This window comes from Maylandia zebra, linkage group LG5 (genome assembly GCF_041146795.1).
Source record: "Maylandia zebra isolate NMK-2024a linkage group LG5, Mzebra_GT3a, whole genome shotgun sequence".
NCBI lineage: Eukaryota > Metazoa > Chordata > Actinopteri > Cichliformes > Cichlidae > Maylandia > Maylandia zebra.
The window spans coordinates 26,203,414-26,227,978 of NC_135171.1; the positions used below are offsets into that span (position 1 = coordinate 26,203,414).

The 24,565-nt window shown below is 41.8% G+C and overlaps 1 protein-coding gene across 3 annotated transcripts in view; it reads left to right on the top strand.

Moving 5' to 3' along the window:
• Window positions 1-8,051: 8,051 nt before the first annotated feature.
• The window catches only part of cacna2d2a (calcium channel, voltage-dependent, alpha 2/delta subunit 2a), a 178,077-nt gene continuing 161,563 nt past the window's right edge, over window positions 8,052-24,565 (top strand). For all 3 annotated transcript variants that reach the window (XM_004548657.4, XM_012918484.4, XM_076884120.1), the window contains exons 1-2: window positions 8,052-8,481; window positions 12,603-12,684. In XM_004548657.4, coding sequence (XP_004548714.3) covers window positions 8,366-8,481; window positions 12,603-12,684 — 198 coding nt within the window. In that variant the 5' untranslated portion in view covers window positions 8,052-8,365. The remainder of the gene's footprint in view (window positions 8,482-12,602; window positions 12,685-24,565) is intronic.

Sequence of the window (24,565 nt, forward strand, 5' to 3'; positions counted from 1 at the left end):
TGAGTGTAAAAGCGAAGCTCTCAATTTACCGGTCGATCTACGTCCCTACCCTCACCTATGGCCACGAGCTGTGGGTAGTGACCGAAAGAACGAGATCGCGGATACAAGCGGCGGAAATGAGCTTCCTCCGAAGGGTGGCTGGCCTCTCCCTTAGAGATAGGGTGAGAAGTTCGGCCATCCGGGAGGGGCTTAGAGTAGAGCAGCTGCTGCTCCACATCGAAAGGAGCCAGCTGAGGTGGTTCGGGCATCTGGCAAGGATGCCCCCTGGGCGCCTCCTGGGCGAGGTGTTCCAGGCATGTCCCACCGGGAGGAGGCCCCAGGGCAGACCCAGGACACGCTGGAGAGATTATATCTCTCGGCTGGCCTGGGAACGCCTTGGTATTCCCCCGGACAAGCTGGAGGAGGTGGCTGGGGAGAGGGAGGTCTGGACCTCTTTGCTTAGGCTGCTACCCCCGCGACCCGACCTCGGATAAGCGGATGAAGATGGATGGATGGATGGATGTTTGGTGGAGGGTGGAGGGTCTGTCACGCTAATATGCCCTGAGAAAAAGACAAAGAAACATTTGAGAAAGTGCACCTCTCCAGGCAATTCGTAACAAGACGGATGGAGGACACCGCGGGAAATATGGAGCTTCAGCTGAAAAACAAAGCAGACAATCTTGACTTTTTCTCTTTGGCTTTGGATGAGGACTGTGATCTCTGCAATACAGCCCAGTTACTCATCTTTGTACGTGGGATAATGAAAGTGTTTGAGATTATGGAGGAGCTGGCAGCAAAGCATTCAATAAAAGGGACTAGGCATGGAGTGATTTGTTCACGGAGGTAAGTGCATGCTTGGATAAGCTGGGACTGAAATGGAACAAACTGGCAGATGTTACAACCAATGGCTGTCCAACTCTGACAGGGAAAATTTTGGGATTGTTGAAACAGATGCAAGATAGGGGACTGAAATAAATCCAGAACTGAAATGGATACACCAGGAGGTGTTGTATAAGTCAGTGCCAAAAATTAACTATATTGTTTATGTTGTAACTAAAACAGTTAGCAGTGAATTGCAGGTAGGTTGTTGCAATTTTGGAGGTTCTTTAGACTGAAAATGGTGACGTAGGCTACCACTGAGGAATAAACTAAATTAAATGTACAGCCTGGTGAAGGCTTACACGGGAAAATGACAGATTCTTTCAAACTAACTGGAGAGCAACATTATTACTCACTTAGTTGCTTGCAATGAAGATGTTGGTTCTCCTTGGATCGACCTTCATGTGTGAACAAACTTTCTCATTGATGAAGTTCACCAAATCAAGATACAGATCCTTCCTCAGTCATAATCACATATCTGCTGTTCTTTGCATTTCTAACTCAGATATTGAGTCTAACTTTTATGCACTTGTACGAACCAGTACTACTATAAACTGGTACTCTAACCAGTACCAGTTTATAAAGAAATAAAATTAATTTTATGCAGAACTGAGTTCCTCTTATTGGTGTGGCCTTCCATAACAGTTTCAGTTTCTTATATGGTCCCTTGAGATTAATTCGCCACCCCTGACCTCATGTGTTGATTTCATTTTTCAGTGCTGGATGGAGACTACTCCAAGGGATTGGAGCCAGCCTCAAGTGGCCATTTGGGGAACTGCAGCTTTTGGTTTCACTTTTAAGCCCCAGACTTTGGTACTTACTCAGAATTAAGTTTCATTTGAAACATTTTTAAAAGGTAAGTTGACCTGTAACGAGGTGAAAACTGCAAAATCTGCATGTTCATGTAGAAACTAATTGAAATTACTGTGTATTGCGGGTTTGCATGAATGTGAAAGTAAGCCACTTATAGGTTAACCTAAACCATTCAGTAGAACTAACAACAAGTAAGTTATCTGCAGATAATAGATTCATCGATGTAATTATTGTGCTTTGCATGTGCTTTAGTTGCATATTTTGGTATACTGGGCACTGCAGACCTGCTCTGTCTATGAAATGCTGTTGTATGTTGTATTAATCAGTTTAAATTGCACTTCTAATAGATGCGTATCTGTTAATAGGTGAATAACCAAAACAGTTCTGACCCGACTAACAAGCATGCCATGAATCCTCTTAAAAGCCTAGAGTGATTGCAGCACATGCTTTTTCCATTCAAACCAATGCTCCAGCTGTAAAACCTGTGAAGGTTAGCTGTTGTCATGCATGGTGATGTGATGTATTACAGGCTTTCAGTCTTGGTACTGCCTCTCGCTGCAGGCCACCTATTTCCCCATGAATCCTCACTCGCTCTGTCTTGGGTTGTAAAATCTGCCCGTTTGAGTACAGCTGTGTGTGTTTGTGTCTGTCAGTGTGACTATGGCGAATAAGCTCCAGAATGTGTGTTATCTATTAATTCCTTCATTAAGCTCTTATCACCAGTTTTAATGCCAATTAAGATGCGCTTTAATGTGACGGCAGGGCGGGCAAGCGACTATGCACTTCTCACTCCACAGTGACAAGAGAAGAGGGGTAGACCACGTTCAGACAGGACCACCCGCTTGCCTTATCAAACCACCAAAGGCACCACAGGCCTGTTAGTTTTGCCTCTTTAGTACTGACACTGTTTAATGTGCTCTGTATGGCAACACCTAGCACTTCAGTCACTGCCAACATATTGAAGGCCCATTTGATGTGGGCATCCCACCGTAGAGCAGATTGTAGTGGTTCCTGCTTGAGTTTTTTTTTTTTTTTTTTTAACATAAACTCAACACATTTCATCTGATTTTTAAAATAGATTAAACTTTAGAAGCATTTGAATGGAGGGTTTCTGAGTTTCACCAGAAGACAGAACTGGGAGATGAGTTGAAAATTGTTGCGAAGAGGCAAAAATCACATGCTCCACTTCACAACGTAGGACATGTAGAAGTCAGAGCTTTCTCTGAATGTGAGCTGACACTGCTCTGCTATATGAACGCACAGGATAGAGACCACATTTAGATGGGTACGTAGCCACATACAGACAGGTGCCTTCTGTGTTCGTACCATATGGAACAAGGCAAAACTTTTGCAAACACAGCCAGGGTCACGATGAGCACTTTTCTGTGCATTATAATTAGGCAGCATTGACAGATCTGCAATATGCAGAGTAAGCAGATGGCTCATGGACAGTGAGAGGGAGGGGCAGGGGGTGTTGTGCCACGACGGGCTACAGGTCTCGTGTTATAGCAGCTGGCTGTCAACTCTGGGATGTTGTATGTCAGCAAAACGAGTTTTTAAAAAGGAGACTGAAGAGTGATGGAGATTGAAAGAAAAGAGAATAATGGTGGATTGAGGATAAGGAGATCTAATATTGGATCATAAATGATATACTGCAACTTATGACTGTCACTATCAATACGGGGTTTTTGGCACTTTTTAAAGCAATCAATTATTTTGTCAGAATGATACTGAATCAGTCAGACTATTGTGTAATTCTAAATAAAGCCAATGTATGATTTGTATTTTCTGACAGTAAAAGATCAGAATAATATCTGGTATATTGAAACGTATGACAAATAGCATAAAATGCTTATACTTTCAGAAGCTGCAAGCAGCAAATTTTTTAGCAGTTTTGCTCAAAAATCTGATTATTTTATGGTTACAATAATTCAATTTTGTCTTTTGACTATTTTAGTATTTGGCTATTTGTTTGGGCAACAGACTTACAGTGGCCAAATGGAAGTGACTATAAGGCTGATTTTGACTGTAAAAAGTTTTTTTTTTCTTCAGACATAGAACCCAAAGATGTCAAATGCTAATTATAGTATATGTAAATAGTCATACAAGGTTATGGTCTAAATCAAGATAGCTAAAAATAGCTAAATAAGAATACAAATCTGAGCAGTCTGCAGCAACATTCAGTCAATACCAAAGGCAAACTGTCTTCAAACAGTGCTGCTATAGCCCTGGTGTACTACGCTGACACGAACCGCAAGTCTAAAATATACTGGACTGACCTTTCTATGAATGTCATAAACCAGAACTACAGCACTTCCTTTCGTGTGTTTCTTCATCTCCTCTCCCTGTGTGGCACTGATGTCTCTTTCCTCCCCTCTATTTTCACTCTCTATCCTTCTCAATCCCAGCTTTGATGTATGCATGAGGGAGGATTTCCTGAAGACCAAAGAGGCCATTACCCAGGGGCCATTAGGCCTCTAGTAGAGCATGTCAATGAGTGCTGAGTCTTGCTCTGTTTTCACATGCGACCACTTGCCTATGTGGGTGAGGCAGGGAAAGATTCTCCGGGGGAGATAAAATAAAATGTAGCTTTTAAATGCTCATATTTCTTGCAAATACATCTCTACTTGTAATATTGCAGCGCTGTTTGTGTGCCCTGCTGTAGAATTTAATATAGGGTTTGTTTACTGTACTGTTGCACGTGTTGAGGTTGGGTCATTAATTGGCGCTGTTGTTCTTTCATGCAGACTAAGAACGAGGGGAGTGAGTCATCATCATCAGGATGAAACGCTCTGACATTTGAGCACGAAAGTCCCAGAGTGCTTTGGAGCCCATCGTCTCTGGGTATGTTTGTATTTTACAGTAAGGTATACAGAGCACTGGGGCCTGAATCAGGGATTTCCCTTATTGATTTTTTCACAAAGCGGTTAGGTCGTGTAGGAAAACACTGTGTTATAGAGCCAAGCAAATAATATGGCATGGTGGGCTATATAAATATTTATGTAAAATAAATGTCTTGTTTGGAGGTTTTTTCCTGATCTTCTTAGTGGATAAAACTAAATAGGGGGATAAGCTGTGAGGTGAGCAGGGAGCGAAGTAAAAGAGACACAAAGGGAAAATAACCTTGATTACTGGAATCACTTTGCTGATCTTTTCAGTACATCCCCGTGGAAGACAAGGGCGCAGTGCCTTTTCTCTGCTATGGTTAAAAAAATACTCTCAAAGAGAGCATGTGGCAAATGAGTGACAGTATATCATGCTGTTTTTTTTTTTACAGGAAACACTTGAGAGGATCATTGAAGTTTTCTGAGAGCCTTGGGGCTCTCTCTCAAGGGCAACTGACTCTATCATCTGCACTGAATGCGATGCACAGTCATTGTCTAATCAGAAAAATAAAATCTTAGCATTCAGCATGCTGACTAGAGTCGGTTTTACAGAGGGTGAAGCCTCACATTTTCTGTCCAGCCCACCAGAACGTCAGCACAGAGGCCACAGAAAGAGACGGAGGAGGAGGTTAAGGGAGAGAGAACGATGGATAAGGTGGAGGAAAAGTGAGATAAGAGACCAGTGCATCTCTGTGTGTATGTGTGTGTACTTGTCTGGATGTGTGGAGCGTGCCTTTACTGGTGACTTCCCCTGAGGCCTGCAGACAGGGAAACAAGGAGTGATTAATTTTACTCTAACCTACTTGGCCTCTGTCTAGGAGAGCACTCCTCAGAAAGGAAGCTGGAGTCCAATACACAGCTACGAATCCTGCCTCCTTTTGCAACACTCACAAGGATCAATAACAGATTGGCAGGTCAATCACTTCAGACCAAAACGCACGGCCAATGGGAGACACCCTATGTAGCGGAGCCCCGCCTCTTGTCTACTTTTCTCACCCTCTGAAGGCTCAGCAAAGCTTGAGGCCATTGATCTGTGTGTTTTCACTGAGCAGATCCCTTAGCTGGCCTGATCGATCAGCTATAATAAAGAGTGGATTCTCTATAAGCGTTGCAGCGTGGTCAATGAGATCCAAGGCCCCAGGGTGACAATCACCTCTTTTATCTTCCTCTCTTCTGCCCACGAACGCCACTGCAAGTACGGGTGAATTAAATTACATTTGCATTTAAGGTGTGACATTGTTGAATATGACCCAGCCAACACGCAGTGTTACTTAAATTGGTTGCCAGTGTTATTTTGGTCCCCAAAGGTATGTGTACACACTGTTATTTTATTTGCATAGATTAAAAAAAAAGTCCAGCTCTGGACAGCTCTTTTATTGAGAGAAATCTAAAAACTGTTCGCTCATTTAAAATTAGTTAATTTTTCCATGTCCTGGCCCTTTGAGTCAGGTGAATTGAGATACGTTGGCCTAATGTATGTTTGAGTGGACGGATTGAACCAGGGGTGTCAGTGAGTCAGCACAAACGTTTAGTGTGAGTCAGCCAACCTACCGGTATCTGGTTGCTGTTATTATTAATGCGACGATGGGGAGTATAATGGTGTAAATTAATGTGTGAGAGTAGCCATCAATTAAGGTTATTTTTCCCAGCGTGGGGAATAGTAATGTATCAAAACATGACCGTTTCCTGCCTCTCTGCTACACATTTGTTTGAATGAGAGGGAGATGTTCAATATGATTAAAAAAAACTATAGCTCTGGGAACTATAGAAGTGTATTTGTTTCCTCATTTCCTGAGAAACAGATGTTTGTTCTGACTGAATGATCCGTGACAACTATGTACATGAGCAGAGGACTGCTGCTGCTGTAGCTCTTCATCCCTGCCATCAGGTGGGTTTTTCCCCCTCCTGCTGAGGTCCATGCCCCGCAGTGTGTCCTTTCTACCAAAACAGCCCCGTCTTCTCTGTCAGGGAAGAGACAGAAATGCTGTGCAGCAACCCTGCCGACTGCTGTGCGGCTTTCTGTAGCAGAGCACCTGTGTGTCCCCTGCCGAATGACTGAGCCAAGGACAACACAGCTACAAGAACGACTGTCTCTCTGTGCCCAGCAAATGAGCTGAGAGATGCATGGCTCCCCCAGGAGCAGCCGAAGGGGACCGAGTGTCCCGAGCCTGCACTTTTGACTGGCAGACAACTAGAAAAATCAGGAAAAAAACCCAAACCCGAAGCCCTGAGCACCTTAATCCCTAAACTCTGGGATTTTATAGTGTTGCTTGATCGCAGTAATGAGAATAAATATGAAGTGGCACACCTTAAGTCAGAAACTATACCGTTTCTATATATTGTATGAATGTATCTGAAATATGGGTTTTGTTTAGGTGCAAATGTGCCCTCCAGTTATGGAAACAGGAAGATCAGAGAACAGAGCAGTGCAGGAAAAGGTAAAAAAGCAGGTACAGGTGTGCATGTGTGCACACATACAAAGACACAAGCACACACACGCACACAGCTGATAGAAGGAGATAGTCACTTCTCCAGGGGGGAACTTCATGCTGAATTACATTTACTCTGAGGTTTCTGTGCATCTCTCCTCCTTGTTTACCTTTAAAATGAACGCTATCTGACTTATATGTCCAGAGGAAAAGTTGCTCCACTCAAATATGACCTATTAAATAGCTTATGATAATGGGAGGTTGCTATTTATGAGAAACAAGGAGCCAGACCCTGCCTTTCTGTAAATTCAAAGCCCCTCGTTCCAAATAGCCGGTGAGAGCATGAAACACTATTGCTAGGTATCTAGGTGGCTAATTTTCCTTGCATCCATTTAAATGTTCATCCACTGGACGAGAGGTCTTAATGAGTAGAACAAATATAGTTTGGGAAGCAGCCCCAAGGCCACTGCTGCTGACTGTTTATACTCTAGTTAATATAACATGGCCCTCTGGTATTATGCTTCCAATTACCCCAAATGACACCTTGGTTTCTGATCATAATCTCGAGTCTGGTGAAAACATAAGAGTATGAACTGGACATGAGGAGGAGGAGGAGGAGGTGGCCTGATGCGCGCCCCCGTCTGTTGCACAGAAGTAGGTTGTTTGAATGGAGGAAGGGCCGCCAGTGCCAACAGCTGAGTCAAGTGTCACAGATGGACGAGGCGATTACAGGAAGTTGAGCTACCAGGCTTACAAAAATAAAATCCTACAACTCTAAAGCTTAAATCTAGCCAGAGAGCTTCCTTTAAAAAAGCAGCTAATTTTCGAAGTTGGTGAAAAAAGCGCATCATATGTGGTCAAAAAATGCTCATATGATGTAAGACCGCTGAATTTCGGGTATTTTCTGATTTAAAAAAACACTTTTGGCAGGTTTTTGGTCTCTTTTCTGTTGGATACTGGCCTAAAGGCGTCACATTGTTTTATTTTGAAAGTCACAATGGGAAAATTGAAGCGGCACAGCGACCAGCTTCACCTTGTATGGTTGTTACATTGGAGACGTTGGGAGAGAAAAGGAGCAAATGTGCGCGGCGACGGAGAGGGAGGGAGGAAAGCGAGCGCGCAAATAGGCAGCCAGGCACATCGGCAGCCGCGGCAGAGCATCTTCCTGATCCTGATCTCCCGTGTCTTCAGCTGCCAATTCTTCGTGTGCGTCTCTGATTGAGATTTCACTGCCGGGCTGAAGTGTCCAGAAGCCTCCGCCAACCATCACCTCCCACTACACACTTTCTCCGGAGCTCGGTTATTCTTAGCTCAGCTGTGAGAGACTGTCCTTCCGGTCCTTCTCTTATTTATCTCAGTTTCTTGAATATTTAATGGAAAATGGCGATCTGCGCACAGTCGTACGGTGTCTTCTGCCTCTTGACAATCCAAACTGTACTTATCATATGCGTCTCCACGCCGACAGCCGGGACCCACCTCTTCCCACAGCACTACACGTAAGTACCCTGCACGGTTTTGGTGGGGAGGATAAACTGGGGGGGTGCGGAGTGCGGAACTAGGACAGGTGGCCCCAGACGAGCCTGCACATGAAGCGGCGCTTACCTTGGTGCGAGATGAGCCGCTGTCCCTGATGCTGACACGCAGACGCAGCTTCCGTCTCCGATGCTGCGTTATGAGTGTCATTCTCACACGGCTTGTGTTGTTGTTGTGGTGGTGTTGGTGGGCACTGGCATTAAAGCCCAAAGTCTTATTCCGCTAGTGACAGTCAACATGGAGTACGCACATGTGGCGAAAGAAAAAGGAGGTGGGGGGAGAAAACACAGTGCCAGCGATAGTTAAAAATACAAAAATATTAAAGAGATAGTCCGAGTGTTGTTTTGCTGTCAGTGCAGGAGGGAGAATATCCCGCTTAGACGCAGTCCTCTACAAAGTCTCTAAAAGCACTCGCACCGTGAAAGTAATCATATCTATCTCACCTCAGGGTGTGTTTTTTTGTTTTGTTTTTGCTTTTAATGGCTCATTTTGTTTCAGACTCTAAATGTGGAAACGTCACACTCGAAATTTAGACGCACTTGAGGGCAGCATTACAAGTGACCGCAGGGCGCAGAAAGTAGTAAAGCATCCAGCTGTGAGGAGAGCACAAAAAATAAAGCAAAAATACAAACACACAAACAAAAAACAACAGCAACAAAAAAAGCTATTTCTGGAATTATTCAGCGCACATCTGTTGGGGGGAATATTTAGCATTTATACCCCCATTCCCTTCTCTTATGCGAACATTATAATAATTTCACCTTGAAGGACGCGCAAAGGCGACTGAAGCCAAATGTTTACCGCGACAGTTTACCACCTGTGCACCGTCAACTGTTCAATGAAAGTCAGTAATTTACCCCCCAAAAAATATTTTTCCCTATTTTTTTTTTTCTTTCAATGGCTATTACTTCACTTAAGATTGTATTTCAGAGTTCCGATAATCCTCTTTATGCAACAATAAACCCTCGTGAGTGCAACAGTTAGGCTCACACTGAAGTATCGTTCCAAATGTCGCCCTCTTTATAATAACCATGACGTGATGATCTGATGCGAAGACTGTGTGTAGCCCGAAGTGCTGTTTAGTCAGTCAGGCTCCCAGAAATGATTCCTGTGTGGTGCATCAACCAGATCATGTCTTTAAAATCTCCGGGGCTCTGTTAATTCGATGGCCAAGGTGACTTTCAAAAAAAAAAATAAAAAAAAATAAATCAGTTATCTTTTATTCTACTGTGGATTGACTTAAAACTACAATTTACCGGATCACTGATTTGATTGTTTTAGCTCTGTAAGTGATGCAGTTAATTTATCTTACACCCGAGTTACTTTGCAAACAAAACCCTGAAATTCAGTTTATTATGACTTTTAAGCAACCCTAATTTCCATCTCCCCCCGTTTAAAGACACGTTTATTTTCCAAAACTACGTTTTCTTTAACTATACACTATTGTTCCTTTTTAATAGAGAAACTGTGTCATTATTTCTTACTTTCCCAGTGTCCTTGTTTAAGCAGATAAAGAGAAGCTAAATATTCTGTAGGGCTGGTTATATATGCAGTCTGTCATCTCTTGAGATTTCTAAACTGGGTTTTGGGTCACCCACATCACTGTGGTATTTGCCAGAATTTGACAGTTAATTGAAGTGTATTGGGAGCAATGGTGGCAGTTTATTTGATGTATATTGCTGACACACACAGACACACAAACACGCCCATGCACGGGTCAGAGCTTCTCCGTGTTCGAGGTCTAGCTGAAGAAATGCACGTATAAGGATGCTCGCTTCGTTTTCACAGCAGTCTCCAGAAAGTGTGCGTTTTCTACAGCTTGCCATCTACCAGTATGGTCTGCATAGTACTAAATATTACACTGAAGTGTTGTTTATGCTTATAATTTAGTGTGTATGTAGGTGTCTGTGGTAGACTGAGAGGTAGCTGCAGGGAAGTTATTTCCTCATTTTAAAAAAAAAAAAAGTTGATAACTGGAATCTAAAAGTCAAAATATCATCAGCACTTTGCACCAGATGATATGACCACACACAAAAATAGCCCACCTTCTGCCCTAATAGATAGATGAGAGTGGCACTTTGAATGATGAGATCCATTGCGGCCGAATGAGCGTAGTGACAGTATGGGTCTGACTCACACAGGTCTTCCATCCAAACTCATTTCATCACACTTTCTGCTTTTCCATAATGTTTGGCTAACATAAATCATAAAACAACTAAGACGAATCAAAACACAAGAAGGCAAATGGCAAAGTTGTACTGCTGCTTTGGACTACAGAGAGCCAGAGAGCACCAGTCGGCTTTCATGTAGTGCATTATGACAACTTTTGTCAATTAAAGAGAGATCACAGCTTTCATAATGCAGAAGGTCTCCGAGCACTCACTGAGCATTAGGCCACAGTAATGCATATAATTTACCAAACAACAGCGTCCTGCTATCTCTGCAGCTGCTATTGAATGAACATACTTCATACTGCAAGATATTTTTTGCCACGCAGTCTCCAACTTCTTGCTTTGTGCTTTAAAACATTGTTATTCCAGCTTTATTTGACCTGGTGCGATGCAAGTCGTGTAGTCTGTTCACACACAGAATATAAATATGGCACAGATGTTATATTAAGTGCTAAATGTATTCAACTTAGACTGAAACCAGGCCTTTGTGCATCAGTGCACGTGTATAAATGACCTATAGATACTTTTATCACAATATGAGACACAATAATGTTAGAGATTACACAATGAAAAGGTAAATGAAAATATTAAGTTACTGCCAAACTGTAATATAAGACCTATCTATCTATCTATCTATCTATCTATCTATCTATCTATCTATCTATCTATCTATCTATCTATCTATCTATCTATCTATCTATCTATCTATCTATCTATCTATCTATCTATCTATCTATCTATCTATCTATCTATCATGTTGTGTGTAGTATCCAGACTAAAGAGGTTGCGTAAGAAGTCTGCCTGGCTCGGGGACAGAGGTATTGTCCCTCACTGTTAGTATCACTGTGTCCTGCTCAGCTCTGTTCTCACTGTAAACTTGTTTTCATTTCATATTGAATGACCTTTTTATAGTCACAGCTTCCCCCCCTTCTCTGCTCCTTTTAGAGGCCCTCTTGCTCTCCTTTAATCACGGTCCCTATAAACACAGGGAACTTGCTCACTCGCTGGCGTGTTTGCTCTGCTGTTACTCGCTTGATGAAGCCCGCTCTGGCTTGGTGATTATGGCGGGCGCTGTCACTACTTGGCAGATTTGTGCAATTTAATAAATCTGTCTCCCCTCTTGTCTTCAGAGCAAATCTGACATTTAAAGATGACATTTGTCTCCGTCATCATATTAAAAGACAAACGGCTGTGTTGTTGATGCTAGTGATTAGCTATCTGCAGGCTGCTGAAAGGAAAAAGGTTGGCATGGAATCAGCGGTTGGCTAGCAAACACATGACATAATTTATTCATCTGATTGCTGAAAGATGAGCTTTCATAATAGGTTTTTTTTTTGTTCTCCTTTTTTTCTGTGAAAATTTCTTCTTGGCTTTTCACATGAGTTGTTCAGCATGAATCTTGGTTGGCAGGTTGGCCCCTGCTGCTTCTCTAAAGTGATCTGGTAAAAATCTTCATCCATTAAGTCATTTGTTGCTTGCTGAGAGATATACAGTGATGAGCTCCAGTCGTTTGATCTCTTAATTCCAAACTTGGCTCCGTCTAACGGAGATCAGCTCCTGCTTAGGCTGCACTTCTGTCAGACCTGAGCAGTTTTATTGTAGAACCACTGATCCCAGCCGAGCGTAGACAGGCACGTACGCTGCCGGTCCTGGACGGAACACATACATGCAAGATGTGATGGGGAGAGAAGATGCTGATGACCAACCCAGACATTAACTGGAGATAGGATAGTGATACTTCCAGACAGGCATCCCAAAAGGGGCAGAGTGTGGCAGTTTTCCAGCAGAAAGAGAGCCACACACTGCCGCCGTCTTGCAAATGCACTCACTTATACGCAGTGGTAGAGAAATGAAAGTTTTCGTGATGATGTTGAAATGATAATGTTGAAAATGTCTTAACTTTACTTTTGCAGAATGATTCACTGGGCTGGACGCATTGAGAAGGAGCTGGAAAAGGTTCTGCAGCACGTCACCGGAGCTCAGCAGATGAGATCGGTAAGTTGACGTCACGCCTGCAAGTGACGCCCCGCATTTTCCTGCATTATTAATCAGTATGATTGCACTCCTCTTCAAGGTCCAGCGTGAGGGTGTGGATATCTTTAAGGTACTGTGTTGACTTGAGTGATGAAGTGAGATAATATAGAAGCAGTGATCTTCTATATTAGTGTGACATAACTTCACGAGTGGAGATGACTGCCTTTTTTCCAAATCATCTTTTGCTGTCAAGAATTTTCCTTTGGCCGGATCCCCCTTAACTTCTAGTAACCTCTAGATTGATTGCTCATTTAATTTGAAATAAGCATTTAAAAAATCGAGACACACATTAGGCATGATTATGGTGTTGGATATTTAAGTGTCTATTTAAGTGTTTCCTTCTGGTTTTTTGCACCACGTGTCTGTCCTGTGATAGGCAGATGGTTTAGCATAGTGTGACTGACACAGTTTCATCATATTTGTGCTGCGTGCGCGTGTTGGCCACGTTTCCAGAGTTTGTCATTCACCCTGAAATAAATGCTTCATTATTGCTGTGTAGATGAAAATGATTCATCCAGCCAGTACGGAGCCTGTGGCTTTAATTCCAGCAGCAACAGTGGTTAGTGCGATAGCAATGTTGATCTGCAGGGCCCACGATCCCTTTATAGGAAGTCTGGTTCAGCTCTCTGTTAAAAAGGTCCTAGCCTCTGATCCTATGAGTCTTACCCAGTACGTAACGCAGAGTTCAGATGAAGCCGATGTGGGTGAGGGGGCTCGCCCAGTCCTGACTGCCTCGAAATCATCCCAATGTCTTCCCCTTTATTCATCTGGTAAATTTTATGAAATCATACATTTTTAAAGTCAGACATTCAGAGATCAGAGCGTCCGCTGTGGCACGTCATTCCTCACACACACACACCCTCATATTTCTTAAGGCCGTTTCTACACAGGCTTTCAGTTAGGCCTGCCCTTAGAATGGTTGCTGTATTTTCACATTATTATATTGGTTAACTTAAACATAATTATACCTGTCTGGTTATATTCTTATCAGTATTTAGCATAGTGAACTATCAGCAAAATTACATATGAATCATATTTCTGTGTCTATAAATCACATAAAAACCTGGATGATGAGTATTTTACTTGTGGTTGGAGCTGAGCTGAGAGATCTCAGGCTCCATGACAGCTGTTAGTATAGTGGCGACACCGATGGATCCCAGAGAGGAGGAAGTAAGCTGACAGAAATCGCGCTGCTGTAAAGGGTAATGACCATTAGTGGATATCAGGCGCGCACTCAGACAGCATGATAGAGACAGGTTGATTTTTAGCTCTCATCCAGTGTAAACAAAACACAGAGAGAGTGTTTACCTGCTAAAATATTTGCCTTTTGCTTTTTTGTTGCTCCCACTGGGTAGTGTGGATATCTACACAGGCAGTAGACTTTAAAAATAAGGCGACTCATTGTTTGAAAGTCAAAGTATCTGAAAAATGTATTCTATCTCAAGAATATTGTCATTTTTAAAACATTATTGATTTAAATGTGGTGTAGATGGGGATAAACTGGGTGGAGAAAGGCTTTTTCAGCTAAAGAGTTTGAAGAGTTTTCTCAACGTATAAAGTTGCCGATCACCCTTTAACTGATCTAAAAGGTTAATAAACTACTAAAGTACTACCCTCTTTTTAAAAAGAACAAAAAACAACTCAGCTTGTGCATTTTGGTGATAATTTGCTGCCAATTTTGATCTCAAGTTGGCCGGGTCTGTAAATCCACTGAAAAGTAACCAATAAAAACCCTCCACATTTCCCCACTTTCTTGTAGTGTAAAGACAGAAAACATTCACATTTAGTGCAGTTCAGCTGTAGCAATAAGTCACTTTTCTTCACATTCACATGTTTGCTGTCATTGAAAAGAAATGCTGCTGCCATAAATCACACAAACACGTTTGTTACTTCATGGGTAATGTCTCTGTCAGGAGGAAGGCTGTAAAACGGACAATTTGTTTTATGCCATGGCTCGGGTTTAACTAGCAGTTTGGACGGCTGTCACGACCCGATCACTTCCGTCAATAATGACCTGCAACACAATGTTCCTGATGCAATATCCCCCTTAGATTTGTTGGCTTATGTTACAATTTTTTATGTTTTGTTTTGGATTTCTGATTATTGTTAAATTACTCCATTCTTTTCTTCACTAAATGTTGGAAATGGCCAAAAAAGGCTGTCATATTACTACTCATTATAAAACTCATTCAGCATGTATAGCTGAATGAACCTGAACTTAATGATTCCTAAAGCTGCAAAGTGGTGTTGACATGACGTTAAATGCTCAGTAGGATTTAAGTTCTGTGGATTTAAACTAATTTTCACTGGCGGTGACTCGAGTTTATTCTGTGGACCAAACCCAGTGAAGCCACTCTCTTCTGAAAACGCTGCGTCTGCCTGGCGATGGTTTGCGTGGGGTGCCCATATGGCTGTGCGTGCATGTGTATGCGGTGGCCTGACTGTGTGCACAGGCCGGGTGCGAAAGAACATTTATCATTGCCCCAAACAGGAGTCGTCACAGGGTGTGCTAAATGGCCCAGCATGCCTAGAAAAGCCATTTTCTAAATGGATGCCTCTCTCTATACGTGTGTCTGATAGAAATCTTCCCAGGGCTATGCCGGCTGGTAACAAGATTGCCTCCCTCTGCGCCCCCTTCCTCTTCATGCGCAGTTTATTCTCAGAGACAAAAAATGTAAAGTGTGTGCAAATTATTTTTGAGTTTGTCTTACATGGGGAGAGACAAGGGAACTAAGTTGAATGTAATGTGGCATGCTCAGTTGGTCTCGGTCGAGATTTTATTTTCTCTGACAAGCGAGGTAGTGGGTGAAAGAGAGAGAAAGGCCAAGACAGTCCGAAGTCGCACAAGTAAATAAGGAAAAAACAACAAAAAAACATGCTCCGCTCAAGCATTGCCCCGTACGCTATATGAAGCTAATATTTCTTTGTTATTGACCTATTGCTTTGTTGAATTTGGATATGAAAATTTTCACTAAAATTTTGGCAAACAGATTAAATGGACATGTTGGGTCAATTATCCATCTGGATCAAACTGGGTTTGTCCCCCAGAGGTTTTCCTTCTTTAATGTTCGAAGATTGATGAATATTATGTATCATAGGCACTGGGGAGCTTCCAAGATCGCAGTACTGAGCTTAGATGCTGAAAAGGCGTTTGACCAGGTCGAGTGGGCCTATATGCTTTGGGTACTGGAGAAGTTTGGTTTAGGCGAACAGTTTATATCATATGATATATAGGCATCCTTCTTCTTCCATTCTTACTAACCAAGATAGATCAGCGCCTTTTTTTTTTACACCGCGGGACATGACAAGGCTGCCCTTTGAACCCTTTGCTTTTCACTATTTCTATTGAACCTCTTGCAGTAGCCATTAGGAATGAGCCCTCTATTGACCCTGTCCGATTGGGGAATATCAAGCACTACATTTCTTTATATGCGGATGATGTTGTTTTGTTCTTGTCAAATCCTGAGCGATCTGTTCCTGTACTTTTAGATGTGGTGAGGTCGTTTGGGGAAATCTCAGGTTATACAATTAATTGGCAGAAGAGTGAGTTTGTGGCTTTAACTGCAAACTTGGATGTTGATTTTTTTTTTTAAATTTTGCCTTTTAAAATTACAGACAGATTGAAATACTTAGGTGTTATTTTGCCTAAGGATCCTAAATTGATCTTCAAGTTGAATTATCTTGAACAAGTTGAAAAATTGAAAAAGGACATTGAGAAATGGAGGGCTCTCCCTATTTCCATGGTAGGTCGCATTAATGTAATTAAAATGGTTTCCCTTCCTAAATTTTTATATTTATTTTTAAACTTACCTATTTTTTTGAATAAGCAATTTTTTTTAAAGTGATCGACTCAGTAGTATTACCATTTGCTTGGGGCTTTAAAACTCACAGGATATCAAAAGTTCATCTATGTAAGTCTAAACTTAAGGGTGGATTTGCTCTGCCATTGTTTCAGTTTTATTATTGGGCTGCAAATGCTAGAACTCTTGCTTACTGGCAGGAAGGGTACAAAAAGGTCATGTCTGCCGATACCCACCTTGGGTGGTCATAGAGAGTGGTGGGGTTGAGAATAGTTCCCTCCCTGCTCTTCTTTTTTCGTCCTCTAATCCGCGAACCAAGGTCAATAATTTTACAGTTTTGAACTGCGTTAAAATCTTTAGTCAGATCAAAAAAGGTTGTGCTCTACCAGACACTTCGATCCACACTCCAATACTGTATATTGTAATCATGCATTTCCACCCTCATGTTTAGATCCCTCTTTTGAGGTCTGGACACAGAAAGGTATTATTACTCTCAAAGACTTATATATATTGACAGGCAGTTTGCATCATTTACTCAGTTGCAAAACAAGTTCTCTCTCCCTGCATCACATTTTTTTCATTATTTACAGATAAGAAACTGTTCGTCAGAGTATTCTTAATTTTCTATCTCTTCCGGAAGAGGGGTCAATTTTTACACTCCTTCTGAGTTCCCCGGATTCTAAAAAATTGGTTGTTGGTTTTGTGAAAGCTTTTTCTGAGTATTTCAATTTTAAATCTGACTTTTTGAAGATGGCATGGGAGGAGGAGCTTGGTTTGCAAATAGGAGATGAGGTGTGGGAGAGGAGTCTGTGTAGGATCCATTCTTGCTCTATAAATGCAAGGCATCAGTTAATTCAATTCAAAGTGCTTCACAGACTTCATTATACAAAAACTAAACTGCACAGGATTTTTCCTTCTATTAGTCCGATATGTGATCGTTGTAAACTTGGAGAAGGCTCTCTCACTCATTTATTTTGGACTTGTCCCAAATTGCATAACTATTGGTTGGACATTTTAAAATGTTTTTCTGATATATATAATTGCACATTAGAGCCAGACCCAATAATTGCATTGTTTGGATCTTCCTCTTCCCTTTTACACCTCAGGTCTGCTGCACAAACTACAGTTTTGTTCAGAATGGTAATTGCTGAGAAAATTATCTTGACTCTCTGGAAGTCGGATATTGTACCTCAATTCAAAATCAGGCGATCGTGGCTCAAGAGTTGGGAGTTCGCCTTGTAATCGGAAGGTTGCCGGTTCGAGCCCCAGCTTAGACAGCCTTGGTCGTTGTGTCCTTGTGCAAGACACTTCACCTGTTTGCCTACTAGAGGTGGCGCCAGTGTCCGGCAGCCTCGCCTCTGTCCGTCCGCCCCAGGGTGGCTGTGGCTACAATGTAGCTTGCCACCAGTGTGTGAATGGGTGGATGACTGGATGTGTAAAGCGCTTTGGGGTCCTTAGGGACTAGTAAAGCGTATGGAGAGAACTAGGTACACATTAGCGGACAAACTTAGTAATTTCTTTGATGTGGGGCAGCCATTTTTAGACCATGTATTAAAACAAAGTCCTGTTTGATCGATCACCAATAACTTAGCCTACCACCTTAGCGTTTTATTTCTGTTTATTGCCAGTGTTGAAGTAGTATTTTTGTCTTTGCAGTGTAATCTTTTGTCTTATTTGTGTTTTTTAGCCCTTGCTGTTGTGTTGTCTGTTGTTTTTTTTTTGTGTCCCTTTTTTTCCTTATATCAAAAAATCTCAATAAACATACTTAAAAAAAAAACATGCTCCGAATTGGTTGACTTTTAAAGCAGCTCACAGATGTGCGTCTCTGTTCCAAATGTTCAGGTCCCTCTGAAGATAAATAAGAAGATTCAAGCTCTTCAAATGTTTAATAAAATCACGCTCTAATATATTTGGCCCAGGTTTGGTCAAGATGTTCTTCTCGCCCAGGGGAGTGAAAGAAAGCTAGAGGGTGAGTGCACTGGAGGAGTTGGAAGTTTCAAATGGAAGAGCGCCGATAGACAAGGAGAGTGGGCGGCTTTCAGAGCGGAGGAGGGTTTTTTAGAGAGAAAAGGAATGAAGGATGGCTTGACAATTGAGATTGATGTTCAGGCGATTTTGTGTGTATATTTAGTGTCAAACTACTTGAGATGGATGAAATGATAGAGGGAAAGGACGAGAATTGGTAAATTTAAATATGAGCAGACAGATGCTGTTTATAGTCCTTATCCTCCTCATTATCCTCCGTGCCGCTGCTTTTGATGTGTTACAGTACGTGGTGATGATGAGAGGCGGTGGTGGACACTGGCATTGTTTTCTTATCCTCGGGCTTATTCAAAGCAGTTTTAATAGGGAACACATGAGCAGCGCGCCCACGCCCACATACTGTCGTTACAGATGGTTAATCAGAGATACAGACTTGCAAAAATTCCATTAATCCAATAATAATAATTATTTAGATATTTGAAGATTTATTGGAGTTATTTTTGAAAGCAAAAATAAAAACGAGTTACTGGTTAAAAGCCCATCAAGTGAGAAGATTTAATATTTTGGCTGCATGCTGGGGGGTTGCTCAGACAAAATAAAACAATACACTGAAGATTTAATGGCGAATCAAATATATGACTGATTGATTATTTGTTATGTTTATAGATTGAACAAAATGATAGAACAGGATTGGTCCATATTGACATAACTGCATCACACAGTTCCTGTATCCCAAAGGTCCTCTCTTGAATTGAGACCTAGTGACCACAGAAGCTGTTTGAGTGCAGCGAACTCATTGCCATGTTCAAAAAACCAGTTTGAGAAGATCTGAGGTTTGATTTGAGCGTATTCATTCAGAGAACTGCCGCTCACTGGATATTTTATCTTTTTCAGCCCATTCTCTGTAAACCCTACAAATGGTTATGAGGAAAAAAGTCCCAGTGCATGAACGATTTCTGAAATACTCATACCAGCCTGTCGGACATCAACAACCATGGCATGGTGAAAATGACTAAAATAAAAGCCTTTCTTCCCCATTCTGATGCTCATTTTGAACTTCATCTTGCTCATGTCTACATGCCCGAATGCACTGAATTGTTGTCATTGTGATTAGATATCTGCCTTAAAAAGCCGCTGAACAGGTGTACCTAACTTGACTTTCCTCTCCCATCACTAAAGGTCGATATATCTACGTGGATTTAACCACAGCAGCTACACAATAGCCCCCTCTATGATTCCGAATGGCTAATTGCTTGCCCTCCTGCAGCCCTCGTTGGACTGATTGCTTTGTTTAAACTAAAAAAAACTGCGGTTTCATGTCGCAATTCAAGATAAACCAATCAGCTGGATGGAGTGGACAGACTCAAAGATATGGTCCCAAGCAAGAAAAAGCTGCCAATCAGTAATCAGTGACTGCAGAAGGACTTGGTTTGATTGGTGTGTTCTGCGGGAATGCCTTCGAGACATGACCACTACAAGTAACCCCCTCTGCAGGGCATACCTACTTAAGAGGAAAGTCCCACTATAAGTAACATCCACTACACGAGACTGCATTTGTGTGTTGGTTAAGGCTAGGGTCGCAATTGGAAAATAACAACTTATAGGTATGCTTGGGTGATTCACACACCTCCAGCTACAACTTATATCGCTACATGCTCCACACTTTGGCGACTTTCAATGAGCCCTAAGTGTTCTTATTCCATATCTGAGGCTCTGAATGGTGTTAGGGAGACTTCTGTTTTAGGCTGAGTGTCTTTACTCTAGCCTGACTGAGCCCTGAATGTCTCGACCAGCTCTGCAGAGTCACAGAGGACAGGGTGTACAACATTTGGATAAATCTAGTGCAACTTGTCAGAACCTGGCCCCAGTGAAAGATATGATAGGCCTTGCCTATTACAGTGCATCGTGAAGTTCTTCTTTCTATTCAGTCTGCCACCTGCCTTCTTTGTGCCTTTTCTCAAAGTGTGCTGCCACTCTGATATTTACAGCGGCTGCTTAAAACATAGTTTAGCCAAAACTGGCCCCTAATTTTCCTCACCAGCAGCTCCTTCAATCTCACAATATCATTGTCAGCCATAACACGATATGCCAGCAGCAAATAAAGCTTTAAAGCAACCAGCAACAGACAATTGCACGATACAGTAGTCACCTAAATGAAATTACCACTAAAACACACCCCTGTGCTCTACTGCACACAGTTGTGTTGGTGGAGATTTACAACAAATGATAGCAAAATTGGCAACAGCGCACAATAACACAGATGAAAGCATAACTGGTTATGGGACACCTGTGCATTAACTACATTAGTCATGTCTGCACTTATGCCTTATAAAGAAAAACACAAGCGTGACACTCAGATACCTCACGCTCACCATCTCCAGGGGCCCGTTCTTCGTACGTCGCTTACTACATCCAAGATCAAATGACACATCCAAGATCAAATCATCGCGCTAACCGTGAGCTCGCTAATCCGGTTCCCCGAACACACCTGCTGTTGACGATTAGTACAGCTGGACGCAGGAATGTGACATCACTGGGTGTCGTAAAAGGGGCTACGCATCGATAGTAGAAACATTGATCGGCAACCCGCTGATTGGTCGGCGAAAATGTCGAAGGGGCGCGCTCGGTATTTTCCGGCAGCAGAGCAAGAACTCATGAGTGAGGGATTTCAGGAGTTTCAGAGTTTAATTAAAACGCAAGAGAACACTGCAAAGGCTGCAAAAGCAAGGAGAGAGGGCTGGCAGAAAGTTGCTGACAAATCAAACTCGTAGGTAATTTAATAATAATAATAATAATGGATTGGATTTATATAGCGCTTTCCAAGGCACCCAAAGCGCTTTACGATACCACTATTCATTCACTCCCACATTCACACACTGGTGGAGGCAGCTACGGTTGTAGCCAGGCTGCCATATCGCGCCATCGGCCCCTCTGGCCAACACCAGTAGGCGGTAGGGTAGATCTATCATATGACACTATATTGTCCAATATCATATGGCATTATATTATATTATAATATGTTATATTATATCCCCTTTCACATTAGAGCCACAACAGGACCCACAAGAAAATGGGAACAAGTAAAAGTGGAATACAGGAGTATTCTACAGAATGGTAATATTTATCTCTTAGATTGCTTTGCGTCTCTTGGCAAGGTAATACTGGCCTGTAATACTCTGTTAGTTTGTTCATAACAGCAACCAAGAAAAGGGCAGAGGAAAAAAAGACAGGTGGTGGTCCTGCACCCCCTCGTCAACAAGTTGGTTAAGTAAATAATACCCTCACGGGAATATCGATATCTCTCTATGAGCACACTGTCGCGCTGAGCTAAAGGATCCTGTCTGTCCCGCAATATACGCTGAATTCTGAGGACTCTCCTTATCAATCTTGCACCTTCCGCAATGGGTTGGTCGCGTATACGGACAGGACATGGCTGCGACAGGCTTCCCAAATCCACCTTCACTTTTATAGCCGTGGTCTCTCATCTTGATTACACGAAGTAATTTACAATTACTACTCTGAAATATGAATTACATCTGTAATAATCACATACATGTAATAGAATGTTAATAGTTCATTTCCCTTTTTTAGGAAATGACCTGTATGTATCTGTGTGACATCAATAAAAGGATCAAGTGCTGCATTACCTTTAGTTACATTGATAATATTTATTTATGGTGAAACAGTGGAAAAATATCGCTGTTGCTTTCGTATAAATGAAGCGGACATACCTGCGTGGCCGCGATCTAATCCTGTTTACATAAAGTAAACCTGCTCCCGAGCAGGTTTACGCTTACGGCTCTGTTGCTATGACAGCAAGTCCCGGATGAGCTTCGGGGAACCGACTGATCCAGGATCACGCGAAATCGTCAACAATCTAATCCGGCTAACCTACTTAGCGAGGTACGAAGAACGGGCCCCAGGTGGTGGCTAGCATTAGCACTAGCAGGTGTGCTCACAGAGTGCTTTTAAAGAATCTGACATTTCTGTGCTCGTACTCCATTTCATCTGAGTCACCGTCTCTCTTCTGTGTAGATTTTTGCAGTTGGAGGCACGTAGGGAGATTTTTTTAGCTTCAATATGTTCACTAAGAGTTAAAAAGAATTACTGTTTGGGCAGCAGAGCTAACTAAGACTGATTCAGCCACAGCTAGTAGGTGACGGGATGTAAACAGAGGGTTTATGGAGATGAACAGGAAATGAAACAACGTGCTACATTACAAATTTTCTGTTTAATTTTTTGGGGGGGCCATTTCTTTCATTTTTTGTTTTTTTTGTAAAATACTGAAAAATATTCCAAACCCTTTGGATTCAGATACTCATTTATAGGAATCTGAGACATGTTTGAGCAAAATCTTTGGGGTAACTATGCAGCAACTTACTTCTGGTCTGCAACAAGGCAGAGTACACTAGGTCTAACTAGACACTGGTTGTGTAATTATAAGCACAGACTTTATAATACATATATGTGTATATATTATCTTGTATTTATAAATTTCATGGCTGCAGAAAGAGAGGGTGCTATCCTTGTTGCAAAAGGCACATTAAATATCACAGCAACCTCTGCCAAATGGAAAAGAAATACATAGATGACTAAATAAACGTGTTAAAACACTTTCAGTAATAAAATTGCCTTTAATTTGCCTTAAAAATAAATGGCAAGCATCATTGCAAAATAACATTGCATAGCATAGTCACCAGTAGCTAGACATCGCACGTTTTTCTAAGTAAGCTATCAGGTCAGTTATCATAATAGCACAGTAAGATTATTTTCTTTTAAAGTTTTTGATAACCAGCTTATAAAAAATGCAGCAGCTTTAAGAAGCTCAATGCAGCTGTTCACAGAGGCTGAAAACTTTTGCAGTTGTCCCACTATCGTCTGAGTGATAGTTCCTCGAAACATGGTTACACTCTACCACAAACCAAAGAGACTCACATACTGCCACTGATGAATGTCCTTACACACATTTTGAACATGTTGGACATGTTGGAAATTTATCGCCTAAACGTCTGAGTGCAAAGTGACATTTGGGGTGTTACAACCGTGCCTGCAGATGAAGGTAATGCTTTGGCTTAAGGCGAGGTTCTGCCGAGCAGTTTAACATTATCATTAAGCTGCAAAAAGGGCATTTGACTTTTTTGTTGCCCAAATTGGACTTTTGGGTCTGGTAAAATATTGTGCATATTTGGATGTGTTCTAGTCTGCTGTGCATAAATAGGCTTATTGTATGTTATCGGCGGCTGTGTCTAAAGGAAGCCTGCAGTTCAGTGCTGCCGTACTTTTTTTCATTATGAATTTGCTCACCTGTGTGTGACCAACCTAGGCACCCTCTCATATAGCAGAAGTTTAATTACTCATATTTGTGCTATTAAAATATTGTGCTTGTTTCAATGATCTTTTTCCCTTCTCTTCGGCCAAGTATTGCATGCTTATTCTGGCCAGTTGTGTGCAGCATGCTTTGGTAGTCCCAAGACTGGTTTACTTTGATTTATTCTCCAGTTAATTTAAAAAAAAAAAAAAAAAAGCTCGAGCTGCTCCCTTAATCACAAGGGGCGGCCACAGTGGGAGCGCTGCATGTTTGATTTGGTTTTTTTTATGCTAGATGCCCTTCCTGATGCAACCCCATAGAGATTTGTGTCCATGACTACTAAAGAAAACTAAGTAAACTTTGAGGGCTTTTCTACAGCTCTGGTCCTTTTTATGTAAAATTTTAATCTCTCAAGTACATCCTGACCATGCAGCAAATGAATGCACGGCTGTTAAAACTACAGTATTTCCCACTGACTTTTAGTGGAGTACTTCAGTACATGTAATTAAGTATATTCATGAACTTTATAAACGTGCAAAAATCACACACATGCCAATCGTGTCAGAGCAGTTTCCACAAATTCAGTTTAGAAAAAAAAAAAATAATAATTTTAATGACAAGATAATAATCAGCATGAATGATTTAGACTTATACATATCAGTTTATAACGCTGCACTCTGAGGATCTGACAGCTCGCCTCCACGCCCTGTCTGCCTGCCATTTACTGCTCTTTGCTGGGAACCATGTTAAC